At 39.4% G+C, this 21,415-nt stretch overlaps 3 protein-coding genes across 5 annotated transcripts; 2 read left to right on the top strand and 1 right to left on the bottom strand.

Moving 5' to 3' along the window:
* Positions 1 to 2,261: 2,261 nt before the first annotated feature.
* On the top strand, positions 2,262 to 21,093 carry edn3b (endothelin 3b). Of its 3 annotated transcripts, none has more exons than XM_061269415.1 (5): positions 2,262 to 2,450; positions 2,550 to 2,720; positions 2,805 to 3,024; positions 17,211 to 17,369; positions 19,195 to 21,093. In XM_061269415.1, the coding sequence occupies exons 2-5, from the start codon at positions 2,669 to 2,671 to the stop codon at positions 19,247 to 19,249; spliced, it is 486 nt and encodes a 161-aa protein (XP_061125399.1). In that variant the 5' UTR covers positions 2,262 to 2,450; positions 2,550 to 2,668; the 3' UTR covers positions 19,250 to 21,093. The 3 variants fall into 3 exon arrangements, with proteins under 3 accessions (XP_061125399.1, XP_061125398.1, XP_061125390.1); XM_061269414.1 differs by having other exon boundaries at positions 2,262 to 2,460; XM_061269406.1 differs by having other exon boundaries at positions 2,262 to 2,498.
* LOC133145703 (uncharacterized) lies at positions 4,625 to 7,133 on the top strand. The gene is made up of 3 exons (XM_061269392.1): positions 4,625 to 4,781; positions 5,367 to 6,242; positions 6,350 to 7,133. Exons 2-3 carry the CDS (start codon positions 5,379 to 5,381, stop codon positions 6,674 to 6,676), a joined length of 1,191 nt encoding a protein of 396 aa, XP_061125376.1. The 5' UTR covers positions 4,625 to 4,781; positions 5,367 to 5,378; the 3' UTR covers positions 6,677 to 7,133.
* On the bottom strand, positions 7,021 to 9,860 carry LOC133145697 (uncharacterized). The gene is made up of 2 exons (XM_061269378.1): positions 9,658 to 9,860; positions 7,021 to 9,135 (listed from the first exon to the last, which is right to left on the bottom strand). Exons 1-2 carry the CDS (start codon positions 9,730 to 9,732, stop codon positions 7,372 to 7,374), a joined length of 1,839 nt encoding a protein of 612 aa, XP_061125362.1. The 5' UTR covers positions 9,733 to 9,860; the 3' UTR covers positions 7,021 to 7,371.
* Positions 21,094 to 21,415: the final 322 nt, after the last annotated feature.

Genomic DNA, 21,415 nt, shown 5'->3' with positions numbered 1-21,415 from the left:
TTCCCTGCGAACAGCACTTGCACAGAACACAAATGAATCTTCTGTTTAATGGAGGTGTTCTGATAGCCGTGGGTAGAACCAAATATTCATCTTATAAAAGGACTCACTTATGTTTATAACAAAAAGAAGCATAGTTGGATTTTTGCAGGTGTTAACATGGCCTTGTGCATTTGCAATATTGCTAACATTCAGACTTTGAACAAAAAACGTAAACATGGCCAAAGTGTATGATGTACTTGACTGACGGGAGTGCTGAAAATAGTCATGGCGAACTGACAGACTGACAATTACACACCCTTTAAACTGCTGGGTTAAAAACCCGACCGACCCTGGAAATTAGGTTAATTTGCCCTAACTTTGGGATATTTTGCAAAAGGGGCGAACATGCAAAGGATCGAATGCTGCACCTCTGAACTGTGGTGCGGATGTACTAACAACCAGATTTCTTATTATTTTGGAGGTTAAGTACAAATGCGGTCCTCAACCAGCCAACGCATTATGGACGCGATTTTGGGCTCCACTGGACGCTGATGTTTAGCGGATGGTGACTCCAGTGTAGTTGAAAGCTTTTCACTTTGAAAACAAATGACATCCCACAAATGCGGGGTTGCTTCTGTGTGTCTGGCAACAGCATGAGCAACAAGTCACTTCCTAATGAGTAATTTTTTATGTTATGCGTCACATTTGCGATCATAACCACCAAACAGGTTTAACTTATACAATTGCTACCCCTGACCGTGTTACATCATCTACCATTTGGGGTGGGCCCGCGGAGGCAGCGGCAGGAAAGCCCAAACGTCTCCACCAAGACAGTAATCTGTTTCTGGGAAATCATTCATCATCATCTGTCATCAAGGGATTCAGCTTGGTCCACTTTACATCCAGTGATTGTTTTGAAAGATGATTTAAAATGAGGGCGGCACGGTGTAGCACTGGTCAGCACGGCCGCCTCACAGTTAGGAGGGCACGGGTTCGATTCCACCTCCAGCCCTCCCTGTGTGAAGGTTGCATGTTGTCCCCGTGCCCGCATGTTTTTTTTTCCGGGCACTCCGGTTTCCTCCCACATCCCCAAAACACGCTTGGTAAGCCGATTGAGCACTCCGAATCACCCCGGGGTGTGAGTGCGAGTGAGGATGGTTGTCCGTCTCTGTGTACCCTGCGATTGGCTGGAAATCGGTTCAGGGTGTCCCCTGACTGCTGGGATAGGCTCCAGGATGCCCGCGACACCCGTGGGGACAAGCGGTATAGAAAATGGATGGATGGTTTAAAATGAATTGCAATTGTGTAGCTGTAATAAAACTCATAATAAAACACATTACATACATACATTACGTTATTCATTCACATAAGGATTAAAATTGAGCTGCCATAGAGAATTAAAGATATGTCTGTGATTCATCCGTAATTTTCAGACATATTTCCCACAATACTCTGATCTTCGATACACAAGTGTTTAATTAAAAACTAAAACATAAAATTGGGTGATGAAACCACGTCTACGGTTTCACTCTTTGAACTCCCCAAGTGTTTTGCCTTTTCTATGGTTTGGTGTGTTTTTTGGGCAACGACCCAGCTCAAGGGATCAGGTAATGACAGAGGAAAACATATAATAAACACAATAGAACCTGAAAGAAATGTGCTGAATGACAAATGGCATAAGTGTTTGTGTCCCTGGGTCTCATTGCAATAGAAAAATGCAATGTGTACCAGACAGTAAACAATTTTATTACAAAAGAAAATTTTAATTTAACATTTTTTGTGTGCTTGTGTGTTTTTGTTATTCTTTAGCATTATGTATTTGTCTTATTGTTTGCATCATTCCTGTTTGCATTTGTAGTGCGTTTGCCTATTTGTAGTTTTGGAAGACTCCTGTAAATGTTTTAGGAAAGATTGAACAGTCACCTCATTTTATGTTCCTCACCAAGGCGCCGACTTCACTTGTGAACTAAAAGGCAACTTCTCATTTTGGCCTTCCCCGGCGGGCACCGAATGTTATTTCTAGGAAGTCTCTTATATAACCCAGCATGCATTTAGATATTGATATGTTACATGTGGCTGCTTGATCTTGTTTTCTACATACACCTGGAGTGAACGGAACCATGAGAACTGAGATTGTACACTGTGATGGTACAGGAAATAGTAGATCCTCACCATCCAGCTGGACACATATTACCGAGCTCATGCAATGTTATGATGACATAGCTCTACCCCTAAATAAAACGAAACATAGCCCCATTCCTATGCCCTGCATCAACAGCAGCACAAGTGGAGCCCTCCCTTTCACGCTCATTTGATTGGGGGTCGCGTTGGTGCACCCCAGCCTATCCAAAGCCCATCGATCTTTATTCGGGGTTTATAGGGGGCGGGCAAGCACGCTGCTCTGTTCTTCAGATGCTCCGAGACTGCGATGCGTTGAAGAGTTGAGGCGTATCAGTTTGTGGCAAGGACCAGTAAGGACAGGTCGACACAGAATTGCGCGCAGGATGTACGACGTGAAGGTACAAATATGAACGGAGGAATAAATAATGTTCTTTTTTTGTTTTTACCAGATCTGCACATGGACACCAGTGGATTTTTACAAATGCTGGATTAATATGACCACTTCGCTGCATTACCACCAGGCTTTACAATTTGGGAATATTTAACACACGAAATAAGGATTTCCCATATGCCGGCGAGAATCATGTTTTACAAAATCCTTGCTGTGCTTTTCTTACAAGGTACGTGGGTCTCGTCATCGTGCAAGCCGTTCCCCATTTTTCCTCTTTTCCTAATACTGTAATATGTTTCCTGTGCAATACAAGGAGTCTTGAGGTGTGATGCTTGGGTCATATCCGAGGTCAGCCCCGGAGGTGTCTCGGGCTCCAGCACGGGGCAGTTGAACTCCGGCGGAGTCGCGGCTCGAAAGAATTCTGACGCGACGGAACCAAAGTCCAGATCGAAGCGCTGCACCTGTTATTCCTACAAGGATAAAGAGTGCATCTATTACTGTCATTTGGACATCATCTGGATCAATACTCCCGAGTAAGACATCCTTTGTAAAATACGGCACATATTACCAACAAGTACAAAAACAAATGTTTTGGTTGAAATATAAATAAATAAAGAAATAAATACATAAAAATATATATATATATGTGCTGTAATCTATTAAATTATGTTGAATTAAAAAAACACCTGTAGCCCCTATCGGTAGATTAAAAACAATAGATTACAAATAAATGAGCTTCAATTAAATCTGATTGATAATGACACATATACAGGTATATATATTGCATATTTGCCCTTACTCGTTACTTTCGAGTTTTGGTCTGCAGTACTAACGCTGACAAGTATCTCTGACCTTTTGTCTTATACTATATATATATAAAAAAAACATACGTACATATATCTTTCCCCGGTACATCGTTGTTACATGTTCCTGAAGTGTTGGTATATCTGGAACGAAGATAATTAGGTAAGGTTGGTTGATAAAAACAGGAAAAAACTCTATTTAGACATTTCAGGAAAGTTTGCATAATTTCCATACCTATTTTTCTGTGGGTGCAGCTGATTGTTTTTCACACGCTCTGACATATTTGGGGTGAGCTGGTAAAGCAACATTTTACATTTATTAATTTTTATGATTAAGATCACAGATCTGTTCTACTTCTGTGATGCGGCATCTGTAGTTGTAGTACACTGATGGGATTTAAACGACTTGGCGGGGATGAAGATTTGCGGCCCAATTTGGTGATAAGATTGCTTCTCGAGGGGTTGCTGAGCAAGCGGTTTCACGATGCATTATTTCTTTTGAGGTTTAAGAGATTGCGACATCCAACCAGGAGGAGTGTAGCGACTTGGCAATTGAAGTTGACTAAATCTTACTACCGAATGTGAATATTTGTGAAATTGTGTTCTCGGGGTGTATAAATACCTGTCAAGCCGCAATGCAAACATTTTAGTAAACCACACCAGAAAGCTTCAGGCACCCCAGGTCAGTTTTCTAGTCATGGCATGCCCAACAGAAATACCTATAGGTCATTGTTTGACAGAAGATACTACAGATATTATTTCAAATACCCTCTCAACTTTATGCAACTTTCTTCCTCTGACTCTCCTCATTTTTTTCTAGTGACCTAATAAGAATTTCCAGTTACTGTAATTAAAAAAAACATGCTCTTGTCAAACCCGATTTCAAGATCACAAAGGCTTAATGCTTGAAAAAAGCAACCATTCACAAACACAGATGTTAAATATACGGAAGAGGATTAGGGCCAGTGAGGGAAAAAAAACGAGGGGTGACAGGATTCTGACTTTTTTTCTCAGAATTCTGACTTTAAAGTGGGAATTCTGACTTTATTCTCAGAATTCTGACTTTATTCTCAGAATTCTGAGAATAAAGTCAGAATTCCGACTTTAAAGTCAGAATTCTGAGAATAAAGTCAGAATTCTGAGTTTAAAGTCAGAAATTGGGAATTCTGACTTTAAAGTCAGAATTCTGACTTTATTCTCAGAATTCTGACTTTATTCTCAGAATTCTGACTTTAAAGTGGGAATTCTGACTTTAAAGTCAGAATTCTGACTTTATTCTCAGAATTCTGACTTTAAAGTCAGAATTCCGACTTTAAAGTCAGAATTCTGAGAATAAAGTCAGAATTCCGACTTTATGGCGTGGGGTGGCGGAGGGAGAGTCAGTGTGGTGTGGTTTTGACCAGAGGGACATTATGTCGTAAACGAGTGACTTTTTGCGTGCCAGAGGATTGCCGGAGGACATCATTTCACACTTGGAGGAGCAGGGGGTGAGTAAATAAAGCATTGTGTTCATTTTGGTGACTGTTGCGTATATAACTGGCTCCGTGTAGCATGTAGCTCCGTTGCTAATTGATAGCTCTTGACGGGACGCGCCGCATTTACACGTAAAGAAGCATTATGCGTATTTTTGTTCATTCAGTAGTCAGTTTCATTAACCCGATGACGTAATGTACGATTATAAATATATATACACGTCACGGCAACGTCACAAAGCGTCGGTAAAACACCGCGACTTGCGGCATAAACTATGCCTTGCTAATTGTGACCGGCCGCAATATCATTAAATTAACCTTATATTTAACTCAATACACTGATCACACTGTTGTTTAAGAGTGGTGATTCTACGCACCACAATTCAAGGTTACATCATTTGAAGGATAATCATGCACACACGCACGTCTTTATTTACTCACTGGATGAGACTTGTTTAGTGATGTTACACCTGACATCGTACCAGGAGTATTAGTATTAAAAACAACTTTATACAATAAGCATACTGTCATAAAGTCATGTTTTCAAAATGCCCACTGTTGTGTTTGACAAATTGTAATTGTTTTTACTTTGTTGTGCAGATAAAGTGACTGATGGAGGGTGCAACTCAACCAGTGCCCGAAAAGCCGGATTTGGATGACTTAATCAAGCTATGCTTTAGACTTGCATTCAGCAACAAGGAAATACTTGCAGTTTTAGCACATGATGCTCAGACTATTATAAGTATTAGGACTCTGAAGAGAACTTGTAAAAGACTTGGTCTGTTCCGAAGAAAGAATCAGTCGGACCTGGGAGATGTGTTGGCTTTTGTCCAGCATGAAATCCTGACTTGTGGCCAGATGCAAGGTTATCGCTGGCTTCATCTACGTGCGATTCAAAAAGGATTTGTTGTCTCACAAGATACAATAAGACAAATTATAAAATTGGTTGACCCAGTCGGCGTGGAATTAAGAAGAGCACGACGCCTTAGAAGACGCCAGTACAGCTGCAGAGGCCCAAATGCTCTTTGGCACATGGATGGCTATGATAAATTAAAACCCTATGGGATTTGCATCCATGGTTGTATTGATGGGTTTAGCCGGTATGTGTTATGGGCAGAGGCCTATATTACAAACAATGATCCCAAGGTGATTGCAAGTTATTTTATCAAAACAGTTTCGCGCATTGGTGGATGTCCAGAGAGGATCCGTGCAGACAGGGGCACAGAAAATGGTTGTGTTGAACAGATGCAAGTGTTTTTGCGACAAAACCACTCTGACAATTTTGCTGGGGAGAAAAGTTTTCTTTACGGGAGAAGTACTGCCAATCAGCGCATTGAAGGGTGGTGGTCCATCCTTCGCAAACAGAGCGCACAGTTCTGGATTAATTTATTTCAAACTCTTCAGGAGGATGGTCACTACACAGGAGATTTTCTGGATAAAAGTCTTATCCAGTTCTGCTTTCTTAATCTTGTGCAGGTAAAATATTTTGTATCTCCCATCATGTTTTTGAAGTTGAAATGAATAAATTGAATAATAAAAAATAACAATGTACTTAAATACTTAACTATGCTGCTCTTGTGCAGGATGAGCTGGATGAAGTTGTGAACACATGGAACTCACACAAAATAAGACCAAGGTCGAACGGTGATACAGCTTCAGGCCGGCCAGTCGTCATGTATTCATTCCCTGCCATGCACAGTGCCGAGGATCGACTAAAACCCACTGGAATGCAAGATATCACTGCGTGTATGGAAGAGTGCACTCCAAAATGCCAGTTTCCTTGCGATGAAACTGTATTTGAACTGTGTTGTCTGCTAATGGAGGAAAATGAATGGCACGCTCCATCAGATCCATTGCATGCAAGTGACTTGTATCTTATGTTGAGAGAGGAATTACTGAAGATTGTTTGACAAGCGTATTGATGTAATACATATAAACTCCTCAGAAAAATAATTTAACTGATTTTTTTTAATCAGTAGTCTGTATACTCAGTTACTATGTTTTTTTAGTCCTACAATGCCTTCTTGACCTTTAAATATTCCTTAATGACCCAAATTAAACAGAATAATTCATTGCAAAATTGAATTTTTTTTAACTATGCTTACCGGATCTATGGTTATTCTTTTCCATTTGTGACTAACAAAAACCAAGATGTTACATTTTGCTTGAAATGTCCTGAATTTGACTGCTTAAATATGTATTAAGTATTAATGTATTACTTGTATATTAAAAATTGTGTCTTTTCATAGAAGGCATCTGTACAACATAATACTTTATTTTTATATACCAACATTCAGGTGCAGTCTGGAAATACATAGTGGATAAAGAGTGAGTTTATTGAATGCAATAAAATATTACCACTCTTCATTACAGAAGCATTCACTTAATACTATGTAGCTGCTGAAAACAACCATCCAATGGTTATGCATAACATCTTGGGTCATTTTAATAAAGCCCTAGAACTTTTATATAACTGGAACACAATGCCAAATGCAAGCTGTTTCTATAAAATTCTAAAAACGGACCAACATGAACAGTGAACAAAATATGTTGTGTTGATGCAACTTACAACGGATAATTAACGGATTTATGGTTATTGACACAATTAAACAATATCCATGACCCAGATATTGCTTTCAAGAATGGCATTGAATTCTGATCGGAAGTCTGGGAAATTTTCATAGCTGTCAGCAATGTACAAAACCTTTCCACACGTGTGCCCCACTGGTCTTCTACTAAACTCTGTCATTTGTTGAAACTCCACAAGGATGGTGTCGGTGACAATAAGATCAGATCCAGTGCAAAACCGGAGAAATTTCTGAAGCTTGAGTTCATCCAACTCTCTGATGAACCTTTTCAGATGATTTACCACTTCCTTCTGCTTTGAGGTGAAATCGTTTGGAAATTTCAGCAGTTGGCAGACCTTTTTGGAAGTAGGTTGCAAGTCAGAGCACAACTTGTTAAGTGCGTCAGGACTTATGAAGTCATGGTGAAAAGTAACCTCCCTCCAGCAGTCAATAACAAACATGGGCTTTTGGACAAGCTCTTTGTGCGCTATTTCCTGCAGTATTGTGGGAAAGGTTTCAGGTGTGATCCTCTTTCTACACCCATAGCTGTCAAGAACTTCCACAAGATCATCTTGGTCCACTTCTGAAAAGTTCTTCATTGCGTCCATCAAAACGTCACGCTCCTGGCTGCTCACAAACTGCAGAAAGTGGGCCTTTGGATCACTGTAGACACAGTTGAAAAGCACTTGCTCAAGGAAAGGAAACGCAAGTTTGTTTGGGAAATAGCAACACTCTTGGTAACCTTTTATAAGTATTCTCCCAACTGCTTTCCACTTTGCTGCAGAAAAATCATGACGGATAAATGGCACCTTAATTGATGTACCAAGGGTGCATCGGTCATAGAATTCCTGCCAGAAACAGGTGAGAACATCTCTCAGTACTCCAGACCCAACACCTGCTTCTTCTCTATCACCTGGGAGTATACGTTTCACACTGAGTGGTTTGTTCAGTATTTCTTCTTTACAGAATGCTCTTATCATATCATTCAATGTGTCACTGGAGTGGACAGTTATAGTCAACACATCTTGTGGATCAGGTGGATTGAGGGGCATAGCAGGACCATCGTAGATCATTGTGACTTCTGTATCTTCCTGTGTGTCATATGTGGGACCAAAGGTAATTTCTGAATCAACAGAAATGTTGAATAGCTGGTAGACTTCATTTGAATAAACAGAGACCTCGTCACTTTCTGCGGCATTGTATTCACTGCCATTGTCTGACGTAACTTCCTCATGTGTGTGGACATCATCTTGGTTCTCTTTTGGTCTTGTTGCAATGTAAAAACGCAACAATGTTAGCTTTGCAGCCTCGTACATATAGCCGATGGAATGGCAGGTGTCATCAGTGAGGCAGTTTTGTTTGAAATCCCAAACCTCAAACTCAAAGTCCAATTCTGATCCTTTGGGAGAAATCCCATTTGGGAAAAATAGTTGTTTTCCTTCCTTGAGAATGTCTTTCAACCCAGCTTCTGTGGACATTTGAAGTTTTCTGGTACCCCCTCCCTGCTTCTCCCTCACCTGTTTGGTCATCTTTCCATCACTGTGTATCCATCCGATCGCAATATTTCTTGTTGTTTTCTGCTTCTTTGTCTCTTGTGGTTGTGTCTTTGAGGTGGTGTCCTCTTTGTCACTGTCTTTCCTGAGTTTCATTTTTTCACGTAGTTTTTCTAAAAGTCCGTTTTTTCTTTTGGATGTAGGCTGTTTTGTCTTGCAAAAATTAAAGAGTGCAATGCGGTCTCCATAGCGAGGGATGTAATTGGCAAGAGCGGCATCGTCCATCAGTGCGATGACATCACTGTCAATCTGCACGATGACAGAAAAAGAAATCTGTCACACACAATCACTTAATTTGAAAGAATGAAGCACAAATATAATACTTATAGTAAATCAAATCCACACTCGACAAACATGTTGCAACTGTTTAATCTTTAAGAATTTATTAAGCCACATTTATACCTGAAGTCTATGTGTTTTTTTATTTCATTTTATACACTATTTCAATCATCAGTTGACTTAATGTGAGTGTGTAAATACTTAAAATGATCTAGCGTTGGATTGTGGTATGGAGAGTCAGCAAGGCATAAGGGGTTTTACCGACGCTATGTGACGTTGCCGTGACGTGTATATATATTTATAATCGTGCATTACGTCATCGGTTTAATGAAACTGAGTACTGAATGAACAAAAATGCGCATAATGCTTCTTTACGTGTAAATGCGGCGCGTCCCGTCAAGAGCTATCAATTAGCAACGGAGCTACATGCTACACGGAGCCAGTTATATACGCAACAGTCACCAAAATGAACACAATGCTTTATTTACTCACCCCCTGCTCCTCCAAGTGTGAAATGATGTCCTCCGGCAATCCTCTGGCACGCAAAAAGTCACTCGTTGACGACATAATGTCCTCTCTGGTCAAAACCACACCACACTGACTTTCCCTCCGCCACCCCACGCCATAAAGTCAGAATTCTGACTTTATTCTCAGAATTCTGACTTTAAAGTCGGAATTCTGACTTTAAAGTCGGAATTCTGACTTTAAAGTCAGAATTCTGAGAATAAAGTCAGAATTCTGACTTTAAAGTCAGAATTCCGACTTTAAAGTCAGAATTCTGAGAATAAAGTCAGAATTCTGACTTTAAAGTCAGAATTCCCAATTTCTGACTTTAAACTCAGAATTCTGACTTTATTCTCAGAATTCTGACTTTAAAGTCGGAATTCTGACTTTATTCTCAGAATTCTGAGAATAAAGTCAGAATTCTGAGAATAAAGTCAGAATTCTGAGAAAAAAGTCAGAATCCTGTCACCCCTCGTTTTTTTTTTCTTCACTGGCCCTAATCCTCTTCCGTATAAATATGACCTTTTCAATTGCATAATTATTTTTTAAATCTCAAAGACAAACAATTAAATAAAAGTAGTACCCAAAATGCACCTCAGCTACGGTAGTCGTCATGTCTTCTTTAATGATGGAAAATTAGCATAGCTACATGAATTTAATGTGTCCAAGATTCAATCTAATACAGTCGGAGTGCATTCTTTTTTATTTATTTGATGTTTCAGCAAACATACTATGATGCTGTTACACATATGCAGCTATTAATTATTTGAATTGTTCAAAATGCTTGGGATAAATTAAAAAACGTAAAACAATACGAAAACATATACCAATAGTTTATGTGGAATTGAGGTTAACCGAAAACATATACCAATAGTTAATGTGGAATTGAGGCCAACCGGGAGTCAGCCATGTTTTTTTCTTCCTATTTGGTGATCGGTTCCATGAATCGCTTATTGAAAGTTAGTTGATTGTGGCATCTGAGGCATAAAAATAATTGTGTCTTTCGTCAGTAAAACTCTATCATTCCTCCAAGACTTATACAGTTCTCACGTTTGAGAAAGTGATCTAACCTTTGACCTTAAACATCTTGAAGGGGTTTATGGGCTTTAAAGGAAATACAGTGACAGGGTTGACTTGGGAGGGATGCGTGGGAGGATGATGCAGCAATGAATTTATGTTCACCTTGGTTGAACCTTAAATCATACTGGATTGGAGAATAAGATGAGAGTAATATGCACCTTGATTCACAAGTACAGTATAGTATATCTGTAAAGTATGTGCACATTTTACACTAGTCAAGTATCTTCATGTTTTGGCAGTTGAGTGAAATGTTGGGTTGTGTTACACGAGTACTTTGAAAGACCCCTCGGTAGAATGCAGTCCTCTGCTAAGGTGAAAACAATGTAGTCTGCATATTCACAAAACAAAACTTACTGGCAAAGAAGATATAAAAGCGTTACTAAAATTGGTACAGTCAAATGTAAATGAGAGACAAGAAATCTCCTTGGTCATTTTTATTTTGAAACTGCAATGGGCCTTGCCTGTATTCCAGACATCGCAAACATTCATGGAAATCAATGCTATTTTTGTTTTTGCGTAAGATGACTAACTAGGTAACAAATAGGGGTGAAAGCAATCCATCTCACCTTCATAATTGCCAAAGGTAATACATTTTTCATGGCTCCTGGTAGACCATGAGGCATGACTGCTGTGTGAGGAAGCCAGAGTCCATTGGACTGAAGCTATGACATTCTAGCCATTTGGCAGCACTACTTAACCACTGTGCAGCGTGTTAAGATTGAGTAATCCAGAGGAACCTCTGGAATCAAACAAACTGTTCTTGTTTACTGGTTGTTCCCCCAATTCGGTTTTATAACAAAAACCACCATTGGAAATTATGATTGGAAATAATAAATTCCTGGGTATATCTGTTGCCCGTAAGGATGGGCGTGATAATTAATCGATTTATTAATTTTAAATAAATCTGTCGACTGTGTGGAAACCAACAGGAAAGCCGGTGATCAAATAGAGTCAGCTTCATCCATGCAGAATCGTTTTTCTTTGGGCTGTAATATTATGAAGGTGTGGTCTGATATGTTGACATCATGCCCAAAGAATGTTGGAGCACCAACTTTTTGTTCAACAAACAAAAAAACAAGTACAACAACAGTACTGTCAGTGAAGTCCATCAGAAACAGGTGATTTACGGGGTGATAAATAACCCAAATAATGAGGTCTGCCAAGTGTTGTCATAAACACATTGTAGAAGGAGTTACTGCCTTGCTATATAGAGGTAACAAAGTTACCATTGGCTCATAATCCATTGGTGGGCCACAGTTGTCACAATCATTTAAATGTCTTAGGGTGAATTGGCAAGAGGCTGACTGGAGTGCAAGAAGAAGAGGGTTTGCTTGGGAACCATGACCGTTGACGAACCAGTGGGTTTAGTTTCCTCGGCAAAGTGACACCATCTTATCTCCATGGTGGTTTCTCTTTGTCATTTTTGAATACCTTTTTTTCTTTCTTTCAGCGAGACAGTATTTTTTTCTGTGGTCTGTCTTCTTTTGCCAAGATTGCTCTGGGCTATTTCAATTTAACAACACTCCCTTTCACCGCCTAGCAAGTCAGGACAGATTGACATATTTGAATGTCCTCACTGTATACTGATATACGTACATGTAAAGTACAATTTTGAGCGTGAGCATAAAATCTTTGCCACAAAAGGGGGATAACATTTTTTTAAAAGGTTTCCTTTTATATTAAACATTTCAAACCGCTGGATGGAACAGAGTGTTTTTATTTTGCTTGGCATCACTTTGTGTTATTTCCCAAGAGGCCCCTGGCTATTTTAAGATTTATGACTGTGTGATGTGAAAGTGGATCATTATACTTGGTGTCTAGTGCTGACATTAAGGAGCACTGGAAAGGAACACAGTGTTATTCGACAGAGGTCCTCAAGACCTTACTATCCGAAAGATCAGAACTCAGAGACCAAGACAAGACCAAGAATTTTGGGAGTTGAGACAGAATCAAGACCAAAACAATCAATGACTGTAACAAGATCGTCCATAAAAATGTATTTGGTTGAACGCATTCTCCTTTTAATTCATTTTTATTTTAAATACACAAAACCAAGAAACACCTTCAAAGCACCATATACAAAACCTTTTTCCTATTTATTAAAAGCTGTAACCCAATAGTGAGGATAAGTGGTTCAGATAATGAGATTTATTTGTGTTACTTGCAATTAACGTCATCTTAGAGAGGCAATTTGTTAATTTTTTGCTGGTAGGCATGCACAAGTTGCCACATATCCCAATCAGTTCCAACTATGGAACTGTATGTCCCACCTTTCCTGAGCATATGACAGTGGAACAGTCCCAGATTGATACTGAGAACTTTTGTGAGTGATTCACACATCAATCTGACTCTTGCCAGGTTATCATTGAATTTAAACCTAGCAGTGTGTTTTCATTTGCATGTTGTTTTGCAGTCTTTGTGGTTGAGGAAGCCAAATGTAACCTTTGGTTTAGTGGCCATAACTTGATCTGGGATCTCCTTACTCATTTTAGTACTCAAGTCTTGCCCCTTTCCATTTTCACTTCCGCACTTAGCTAAGGTTTTGTCCACTTTCTGCCTTCAAATTTTCAGGTGCACAAGGGACATGGAAAATGCCCTCGGTCAGCATGGCACACTCTGATGTGCCAAATTCCCAAACACTTTAAAAGAGACTTGCATCTTCATGAAAATCTAGAGGCACCTGTTTTCACATTCGAGTGTGGTGTCTATTAAAGTAGAGCTCTCATGTTTGTTTTTATATTAAATCACGTTTTCCTGCTTAAACACCAATGTATTTTGGGGTGTGATTCAACGGCTAACAAATAGTTCACAACAATGGATAGGTGATTCAGATATCTGTAACTCATTTCTTAGAGAAAAGAACATTTCAGAGACCCGCCCCTTTGTTCTTCCTTTCCAGATTTGTAATTTCAGATATTTGCAGCCATTACTTTCGCCATTCATGTGTACTACAGATAGTGTATCTTAAAATGAATTACAAATATCTGTAACTCTAGTTTGAGATATGCAAGGCATTTTAATTAGCCATATTTGTAGTTCAAGACATCTTTAATTCACCTCAATTCAAGATAGCTGCCGTTCCTTCTCAGCTATCGCAAATTAACGTGTCTTGATCGACAAGTTAGTTTTTATTTTTGCTGCAGGCACAATATCCAACTAGCCTGTGAGTAGGGGTGTATCATTATAGAGTTCTTCAAGAGGCAACCCATCCGTCACAGTTTAAAGATGTGTCATTGATATACTAAGTCAAAATCAGCTATCCGTCACTGGCTGGGGCCTAGCAGGCTGCTCTGGCAGTCAGAACCTCCTTTGCGGGTACCGTCACGTTTTTATTTTTGCAGTGATATGACTCAATGTCAGCAGAAGCATGTAAGACCCTTTTCAGCTCGGGGCCCAAGGGAATCTTCTCCCTTGCTTATCATGTTGCAACACCTCTAATTGATTGGCGAACCGCTGATCCACGGATGTGCTCTCTTCGTGCTCTGCTTGCTTCATCTACTCTGTTAACCTGATCCCGCTGCAAGGCTTCCTGAACTTGGATGGACTTTGACTTAATTGGTTTTAGAGCAGATATTAGTCTAAAGTGGATGAGGATGAAGCCAGCTATCAAGCTTGGGCTCTTCACTTACTGACATCATTTAGATTGTAAATTAAATCTTCTGGGAGAAAATGAGTAGCCGCTACAGTGTCTTTAGGCAAAGCAAAAATTTGTCATTTTTTACAACTTTTCTTCTTGTTAACCGATGTCTATCAGCGCCAAGCTTGAAGACAGAATAAATGTGTATGACTTGCCAGACAAGGACAATTACCGTAATTTTCGGACTATAAATCGCGTTTTTTTTCATAGTTTGGGTGGGGGAGCGACTTATATATGTTTTTTTTTTCAAACATTTAAAAAGAAAAAAAAAGTGAAACCGCGATAAACGAACCGCAATGTAGCAAGGGATTACTGTAATTTGAATTTCAAGTGACGACAGCAGCGCAACGTCAGCGGCGCGCACGCATTGTTGACAAAGGACGATTGATGGATTTAATGAATTGGAGTGACGCAGATGGTTTTATTAACGTGTTATTTATGTAATAGTTTTTTGAATAACTCTGAATTTTACGTCAGGGCCGTTCTCAGCTCTTAGTTTGTGTTTATGTCACGTTAGCATAGCTATCGTTTAGCCTGTTGTTGCTCGTTCATGACTGTTCTTGGTGTTGGATTTTGTCGAATGATTTGCCCCCCAAAATGCGACTTATACTCCGGAGCGACTTATATATGTTTTTTTTTTCACTTTTTTGGGCATTTTATGGCTAGTGTGATTTACACTCCGGTGCGACTTTTAGTCAGAAAATTACGGTAATCTTCTTTCTGTGACAATGTGTGACCACTTGCAGCTACCTCACAAACAAATCCATGACAGAATTTGTTTATCCTTGTTGTTTAATTTTCTCTTACCATCGTGTGTTTGTGTGTCAGGTTCAAAGTCAAGAAATTTTAAAAGAAATACGGGGTAGTTGGTGTGAGGCAAACAGCTGACCTACAAGGTCTCCATGTTTACAAACTGAAAGCACAGTGGCCTCCCTGTGTAGAACTTGCATGTTCTCCTAGTGCCCGCGTGGGTTTTCTCAGGGGACTCTGGTTTCCTCCCACATCCCAAAAACATGCTTGGTAGGCCGATTGAGCACTCCAAATTTCCACTAGGTGTGAACGTAAGTGCGGATGGTTGTTCGTCTCTGTGTGCCCTGCGATCGGCTCCTGCATGCCCGCACACAATGGAAATGTGCTGAAGTCAGCAGTAGGTCTCCCTTTACCTATGTATATTTGTTTGCAGTCAGTTCAAATTCCATGGCAGGAATGTTGAAAGAATCTTTCATAGCACTGAAAGAGCGAGCGAGAGGAATGATTAATATTCTACATAGCCCATCAGAGGTTCAGGTTTTTTGCACTACATAACAGTCTGATTATATGAGACTTAGTAAGAGTTGGTACATATATAATGCTCAAACTCTTTTGACCGGAGATCCACTTTTCAAGCAGCCCACCTCCTGCGGTTGTCAGGTTCAGTGTCAAAAACACAAACCCACACATGTTTCCAAGCCTAGAGAAGCCAACTATGCAACACGTTTTCTTGTTGTCGTACAACTCAGTCACACACTCACACACACATGCATACGCATAGTTACAGGCATTCCATGATAAGCAATAGCCATAACTAACCCTAACGGGAAAGCACTGCCTACCTTCCAGGGAGGCCTCACAGTGGAAGGCAGAGAAAGGGGAGCACATCTGTAGTTTTCTAAAAGAAAAAGACCAGAGCCGGAACCGAACCCTGCCCTCAAGTGTGAATGTGTATTTATTAAAAGAGAAAAGTAGTAATGCCTCGTTCAAGTTTAATGCACATTATTGGCAGACAAGAATTAAACAGTAAACCAACTTGAGACAAAAACAATATTTGTCACGATATGCATGGCTCGATTTCCGGCCATTGTGACTATGTCGAAGTATTCATGAACAAGATACTGACCCTCCAGAGGAATTCAGTGTAAAGTGCTCTGAGAAACTCGCTATATGATTGAAACACTATTGGCAATTGTTAACATGAAGTATTGAAGTGTTACTGGCTGTTCATCGGCTAATCTATACAGAACTCAGTGATTTTGTTGGCATAGACCAGGGATTGTCATGAGGTGGTCAGCGGTATTGCAGGTGGTCCATGAAATTGGAAATGGAAAATAATTATACCATTTTAAAAATAAAAGTGATTTATGATTTAATCTGGCCTTATGTTCCAGCTAATTTTGTGAATCATTTAACCATCCAAATTATGTCAAAATATACCTGAGATTCCCAAAATAGACATACAGATGCAAATAAATAGCCTGTATAGATGTAACGTCCTTCGGTGCAAAATAAAATAATATTCTGCCAAAGCAGTGGTGCCCGAGTTACTTCTTGGTTATAATGGTGGTCTCTTGGACTAAACCTGTTGAAAGCCCCTGGCATAGACAATTGTTCCCATGCATGAACATATTAAAGCAAGCTAACCACATATAGTAGTATACTTTTTTCTTACATAGGTTGCTTTGTTAACATTTTGGGGGGGAGTAAAGCCAACAGCAATACTTTTCAAATCAAAGTAAGACTGTCTGGCCATTAAAGACAAAGAAAAACACATTCCAGATTTGTTTTTAAATGCATTAAACTGAAAAGCTGAAAACATGATAGGAGTGACAACACTTTAGTACTGAATTGTTGACATAGAAGGGTATGTTACCATACATATTCACTAGTCAGTAGATCTTCCTCCTTCTGGATGCATGCCCGATTCACGGATAATGCAGCCTTTAACATGTGTGGTTCATTGAAATGTTCTGTCATTTATCTTGTGATATGCCATCAAACATGAGGACATTTGTTTAGGCACGTTTTGCTTCCATTGAACAAAACAGCCTTTCTTTTTGGAAACTTGCAGGCGCACGGTACCCTATGGAATGTCGAGCTACCAAGGATCCCAGCGAATCCGACGTGCTGTTGCTGGACGACCGAGTGAGCACCAGCAAAGAGACACTCGGCGCTGCCTGTGTGCTTCTCTGGATGAAGACCCAGAGTGCCATCTTTTTTGTCAGTCAAGGTCAGTTCCATTTTTCCTTTTCACTCTGTTCTTTCTTTTGTTATGTTTGTTGACAGGCTCAGTTATAAATGAGCGTTTGCACCATTATGGGAGGCAACACAGCCAACCAAATCCTCTCCTCTCTTTTTTGTTCATCTGTGTGACGCCCCTCCTTATGCACACACATACAATACAATACAATACAATACAATACAATACAATACAATACAATACAATACAATACAATACAATACAATACAATACAATACAATACAATACAATACAATACAATACAATACAATACAATACAATACAATACAATACAATATGTAGTACATCCTTATTTATATCGCACTGTCACAACAGCTTTTGCAGCAACAAAATGCTTTACAAAACATATAACATCAAATATTAACAATAATGAAAAATAAATTGACTGTAATTGAAAAGACATTCGATTCGCAGGACTGCCCAGCATGGCATAGCGCAGTCTACAACACGGTAACACGGGTTAACTTAACTTGTAGAGCGCACATGTGCTCCTGTCTCCGAAAATAGAGCCCTAAATGTCAAATTGGATGCCACCATTACAACTGACAGACCTGACTTCGGAGTGAGAAAACCACAAAGGACTGCAAACATTTAACTCATTTATTCAAAATCCAAATAGTCTTGTATGTATGTGAGGTTTTACAGCAAAGTTCCACTTTGATGTGCTCAGGGGGGAATGTTTCTACAGACTTCACATGCACCAACATGCATGATTTATACAAGAAACATGCTTTGGAATCAACTGTGGTCAAGGTTGCTTATAGAAAAATTATGCAGAGATCTCCCCAGTGGAATAGACTTGCACAACTTAGTATGGTGATTTGACTTGACAAAAAATGCACAGAAATCTAAATGTTGTGTTAATTTCCTTAAAAGTCTAGAGCAATTTGCATTTTTTTAGAAAAGAGTCTAGTTAGTATTTACCTTTCAAAACAAACATTCTATGCAGTCACTTCATCAAATTTTTGCCGGCGCTCTACATGCGTATTTTAAATGTGCAAAATATTACATTGTTGAACTGCACCAATAAGCCTATTCCCCAATGCCAAAGTAAGGAATTGTTCTAATTTTAGTTAAATCCTCATAGCAATCTGCTAAAACCACACAAACATGCTTTCTGGGGGCAGTGATCAGACATCATAAGAAGTTTTTTTCTCAAAAATTTAGTGGTGCCACAAGTTACAAACTTCATTCATTCTGTGACCCCATTTGTAACTCTGAACATTCATAAACCAAGGTAACTTTTCCCATCAAAATGAATGGAAGGCAGGGAATCCGTTTCAGACCTCAATTTATTATATTTACATTCTTCCTCTCGAATAGCCTTCCGCTGTTCAAAAATCAACTTGCATTAAATTAATCTTGAATTACAGTAGAAGTAATGCCCTGTTCATGTACATCATACATTTCATGCTGTTGAACCTTTTTGATCGGACATCAGCTTTCTATCTGCTGCCACTGCGGAGACATCAAGTTTTATGTCTGCTTTTTGGCCATTCTCAGTCATTAGTCACCGTGATGCCAAAAACGGAGAGAAACAGCACAACTATCAACAGAATGATGGCTAAATGTTGCGAAAAGCACAATACAAATACGTCCACTCCGAAACACATAATGCACATAATGAAATGTATGTAACCAGAGGCAGATTTCATCAAAATTTTACTTTGGCAATTTGCAGCAATTTCATTCCGTCTTCATTGGATCATTGCTTTTCTCTCCATAGAGAAATAGAACTTTCTCAGGAGCCAAGTGAATTTGTGTTGTAATTTAATTTTGTGTTTTCCCGTCTAAGCTCTCTGCAGACTGGGCCAAAACCGAGTCTTCACAGAGTCCCAAGGCCTGGCTGACAGTTGGACACTTCCTCATCTTGTGCTATTTTCTTCAGGGAGCGGATCCATCCCTCATCTTCAGCCCATCATTCTCTGCTTGGCACACTTGCTTCCACAGGTACACTCCCATTCAAGGAAAGAACTTTGGAGATTGACACTAACGACATTCCTAGGCATCATAATTCTGGGTGCAAGTTCCATCAGGCCGCGTGCTTTTCAGAACACTTCAGCAAATTCGATACAGTTCCCTGGAGGCTAATCTCTTTTGACTTCTCTCCTGATCAGCAAAAGGATTGCTTTCACCTTGAAAATCCCGTGTGACCTTATTGCCGTGCTTGATCAGACTCCCTCTTTGTATTCATATTACGTAAATAACATATCTGCTAACACATTGTGGATCAGAGTTTCTTTCAAAGCAATGAGGTGAGCTGTAAATGTTCAATAAGCCATGGACAACATTTCTACATGGATGTTGGACAACAACATTTTGAGTTGTGGTTGAAAGTACTGAAGCACGATGCAATTTTATTATTTCATAATAATGAATAATAATAAATACTGAGGCACTCTTCTACTTTGTATAATGATGTTTTTCCTGATGTTATGTTTAAAATTAAGGTCTCATTTTGTACATATTTTTAACAGAATAATATAAAGGTATATGAATATTATTAAATATATAAACTTTACTCTGTTCTCTGTTACACCAACCTTAACCCAAGAGAAATGTGATATTGTTTGACTTAGGTACATATTATAACAGAGCTCTATTTTGAGCAACAATTGGGCGAGCAAGAAATGAGTATCAATACTGACAATGTGGGCTGGAGGAATGACTACGTATGGTTGAAAAAGAATGTAGTCACAACCCGTGTCAGGGTCATGCCTAAATGTCATGTATCTCGGAGCCAAATATTTAATTACTTTTCCCTTCAGGAATGATTTATAATCATGGTGTACTGCTTGAATCTTTTTGTTAGAAATGGAATGAATGACTGACATCGATGGGGAGGTGATGATAGAATGTGATGCTCAGTTTCGATTAGAGCAGGGCTCTCAAACTCCAGTCCTCGGGGGCCGCATTCCTACATGTTTTCCGAGTTTCCCTCGTTAAACACACCTGATTCAATTCTCAGGCTCCTGCAGAACGTGAGGATGAACTGAGCATTTGAATCCGGGGAAACTTGGAAAACATGTAGGAATGCGGCCCCCGAGGACTGGAGTTTGAGACCCCTGAATTAGAGGATAGAGTTTTTCAATAATGAGAGAAACACGGAATAACACCAGTGAGAGTTTGTATGTGCAATGTGTGTTGGAGGGCATTATTAATAAATGACAAAACACCTCAATCGAGATAGAATCTTTATCGCTGGAGAAAAAATGTGTTGCCCACGGCCCCAGCAGAATGGGGTTGGACTTTCGTATGGGGCTTATTCACAGAGGGAAGTCAGTAATATAGAGTGAGAGTCAAATGGCAACATTTCCTTCAGCCTCTGGGGCTAGACTTTTTCTTGCCCGACCAATAATTACTAGTAGGTCCCACTCGACCACTTGTGCAAGTAGCCTCTTGACATAAAGGAAGCAAACACTATTTGCTTGTTTGTCTTGTATACCTTAGTTCCTACGATTGTTTATGTTGGTGGTATATTTGTGCTGGGTACGATAATAGTGTCATGATGTGGTCAACTGGAGAGAGGAAAGGAACACTAACTTTAGTGGGACCTGAAGCTAATACTGGGGTTACAGTGTTGTGTATTTATGATAATTTACAAATGTCTTTTTTAAGCTTCCATCTAAACTTTTGGTAAATCATTCAGTGTAATTCAAAGAGATTTATAATTAAAAACAAAGCAAACAAAGTATTCGCTGACTCTTGCCTTTTTGTACACTCTTCACCTTGGGTCGGAAAGCGGCGGACCTAAAACACGTTTACCGTTTTTTTCCGTGTATAGTGCGCCCCATGTATAATACGCACCCTAAAAATGGCATGCTGATGCTGGAAAAAAGCCTGTACCCATGTATAATACGCACCCAATTTTTATGAATTTTTTTTTTTATTTATTTTATTTTTTTTTTTAAGTCCCAATGATCGTCACACACGCAGGGAGGCAATGGGTCCAGTTTTTATAGTCTTTGGTATGGTCTTAACTAGGCTGGATGTAATCTTTTTTGTTGGCGTTGATT

This window comes from Syngnathus typhle, linkage group LG2 (genome assembly GCF_033458585.1).
Source record: "Syngnathus typhle isolate RoL2023-S1 ecotype Sweden linkage group LG2, RoL_Styp_1.0, whole genome shotgun sequence".
Taxonomy (NCBI): Eukaryota; Metazoa; Chordata; class Actinopteri; order Syngnathiformes; family Syngnathidae; genus Syngnathus; species Syngnathus typhle.
The sequence above is the reverse complement of the archived record's forward strand: the minus strand, read 5'-3'. Positions and strand labels throughout refer to the sequence as shown.